Source organism: Ananas comosus, unplaced genomic scaffold (genome assembly GCF_001540865.1).
Source record: "Ananas comosus cultivar F153 unplaced genomic scaffold, ASM154086v1, whole genome shotgun sequence".
In the NCBI taxonomy this organism is placed as follows: Eukaryota; Viridiplantae; Streptophyta; class Magnoliopsida; order Poales; family Bromeliaceae; genus Ananas; species Ananas comosus.
The window spans coordinates 10,028-12,931 of record NW_017891779.1 but is presented as its reverse complement, the minus strand read 5'-3'; the positions used below and the strand labels follow the sequence as shown (position 1 = coordinate 12,931).

At 32.4% G+C, this 2,904-nt stretch overlaps 1 protein-coding gene across 1 annotated transcript; it reads left to right on the top strand.

Annotated features, from left to right (window-relative positions):
* Positions 1-6: 6 nt before the first annotated feature.
* Positions 7-2,033, top strand: LOC109705145 ((3S,6E)-nerolidol synthase 1-like). Its single transcript, XM_020225898.1, has 2 exons — positions 7-142; positions 1,666-2,033. The coding sequence occupies exons 1-2, from the start codon at positions 20-22 to the stop codon at positions 1,948-1,950; spliced, it is 408 nt and encodes a 135-aa protein (XP_020081487.1). The 5' UTR covers positions 7-19; the 3' UTR covers positions 1,951-2,033.
* The last annotated feature ends 871 nt before the right edge of the window (positions 2,034-2,904 follow it).

The window sequence follows — 2,904 nt, the reverse complement described above, 5'->3', positions numbered from 1 at the left end:
ACATGTCGTCTCGGTGCACATGTTTTTCTTGTTAGGACATGGAATAACAAAAGAAACTATTGATCTTATTGAGAGTAACCCCGCAGTTATTTCTTGTACCGCGACTATTCTACGCCTTTGGGATGATCTAGGAAGTGCCAAGGTAATAGCTTCCTCGTCGCTTTCGTATTTTCCAATTTTTCCTTTCTAATAGATAGTAGGAAAAAAACAAAAAACAAAAACTTGCCTTAATATTGAGAAAGCAATAAGAAACAAAGAAATTAAGTAACTCTTTTTTTGGTTTACATTATCTTACTGGATATATATTGTATTGTCAATTTTGATTGTATCAATTGGTTGAGGCCGAGCTTAATGATACCCCGTACGTAGCTTTCTTATGAGATATATATCATGAAATGAACTTCAACAAGTGTTTTGTACGTCTCAATCTAGAGAACAAATGAAAAAATAAATTAAAAACAAATACAAAGACTAGCTAGAGCTGTTTGGCCCTATTTTCTTATTACTTTTGCGTGAAGCATGATTGCTTATGAAATTTGGCAATATTTTTTGGATCATTGTCACATGATAATGGCTTTCCACCTAGGCGTCACGGATACTGACACGGGACACGAGATACCACACGACTCGGAGACTGTGACTGGGCAACTTTAAAAAAATTAGAATACAGACATGATATAGACACTGCTAATAAAATATAATATTATTAATATAATAATATTTTTTAATTATGTATAAAATATTAATTTTGGTAAAATATTATTATATTTTTCGTACGAATTAAAATTAGTAAAATTTTTATTGATAGTTTATATATTTTAAGAAAAGAAATTCTCCACCATACATAATTTATTTATATTATTAAAAAAATTTGTATGCGTTCATCAAAAACTAAAATATTTATCATCTTACATTATATATGCATAGAAAAATAAAATAAAAATAGATACATATATTTTTTTTAGTTGTATGCGTTATAAATCGATATTAAATGGGCGTCCAAAGAGTGTCCACATCGGACATGTGTCCGACACGAACACGCGAGGTTTACAGAAGTGTTCATGATACATTGCTTCCCACAGAAGTTAGATTTTTGTTGAGTCCGAAAATCCAATTATTTGTTTGTACACAAGGTGCACTATTGTGCAAAGCACTTTTTTTGAAATTTGCACTAGTATCTAGTTCGTAGTATGGTATAACTGAGACGCTTCACTTTTCATATCAGAGTTCTTTTTTTTATTTTTGAGAGAGAGAAGGGTAGCATGCTACCTATTATGTTCGTTTCTTTTGAAAATATACTTAGTTGAAAATGTGAATTAACTAGACTTCGAACTTGGCACGCTTAATTCTTTTAACTTTTTAGGTATAACTACCGTCCAAAATATTATAGCCCAGTAAAGAGTTTTAGTCAAATCATATCTCATATTTAAAATTATTCCAAATCATGGGGTGTATCAAAAACATAATTATGACACACCTCGTAGAACTTCAAACAATGTTAGAAAATCTATGTAGGCTTTAATTATATGTACCTAGCACCTGGCCAATAACTTTGGCATAAATACTTTTGTTGCTTGAATCCAATAATTTGTTAGAACTAGAAGAGTGAATCGTTATAATAATATACTTTTAATTTATTTATATATCATTTTTATAATTTTTCAGGATGAGAATCAAGAAGGATTTGATGGTTCATACATTGAGTGCTACATGAAGGAGAACCCTCATTGCTCTACGCATAACGCCAGAGAACACGTGATGCATTTGATTTCTAAGAAATGGGAAGAACTCAACAAAGAATACTTCACTCAGAGAACCTTCTCACCTGATTTTATTGGGGCATCATTAAACTTTACAAGGATGGTTAGAGTAATGTATGGGTATGATCAACAGCAAAAGCTTCCAATGCTCGAGGATTATGCCAACTTGTTACTATTTGCAAAAATGTAATGAACTTTAATATCTCGGGAATAATTATCAAAAAAAATATATCTACATATATTATTCAAAAGAAACAGACTCAATAATATATTTAATACTTTCACTCATGCGCATGATAAATATATATATAAAGAGTATGTGGAATTGACATGTAAGGTAAAACTCCGCACAATTAAAGAGACTTAGAATTAGCTCTGATATCATATTATTCACAAAATCAATCGAGTAGAAATTAGGCATAAAATATATACCCAACGACATAATAAACAACACTTGAATGTATCCTTAATTCAGCCACAAAATAGTTTTTACTGATTTTTTCTTTACAATCACCCAAATTCCAAAAGAGATGGAGCCTTCTAAAAGTATCTCTACAGGTATCAGACTAAGGACACAAATGCTGAATAGTCAAGAGTCCTTTAGAATTTCTAGAAAAATAATAAACGTAATCTCTTAGGAGCTCGATCGTAGCCTTCCGTTTTGGCTTATAGCTTTGTGTCATTTGGCGCCTTTCCATTTGATAGCTCAGGTGGTGAGTAGCTTATATATAGTTGTGACTTCCATCTCTACTCTTTAGAAAATCAGTTGTAACATCACTGCTCTCAACTACAATACAATATTGCTCAAATTCTTTCTTTCTTATACTTAGTTGTTGGGCTGAGTACGCCCAAGCTAGCAAGCAGAGAGACTGATGACTTGCTCACTTTGTGGAGAAAGGCGAGTGTCGCATGGGCTTCACAAGTAATTTTACTTAAGTTCGTGACACACTGCTAGCCTAAGGGGCGAGGACACTAATGTGGTGGTGCATGATGATCTATAATAAGCCGGATTTAAAGCATTAATTGATGTTGGGATTTAACTCCAATCTACTCTTGGGAGTGAGATGGCATTAATCACTCTTGGCAATTGACTAATAGATTAATCTTCTAGGCAACATCCTTAATCTTGTCAGTTCTATGAGTT

Excerpts from the sequence above, each read along its gene's own strand:
- LOC109705145 (XM_020225898.1), top strand. The coding sequence starts at position 20 with ATGTTTTTCTTGTTAGGACATGGAATAACAAAAGAAACTATTGATCTT. Across the intron at positions 143-1,665 it reads ATGATCTAGGAAGTGCCAAG|GATGAGAATCAAGAAGGATT; the intron begins GTAATAGCTTCC and ends ATAATTTTTCAG.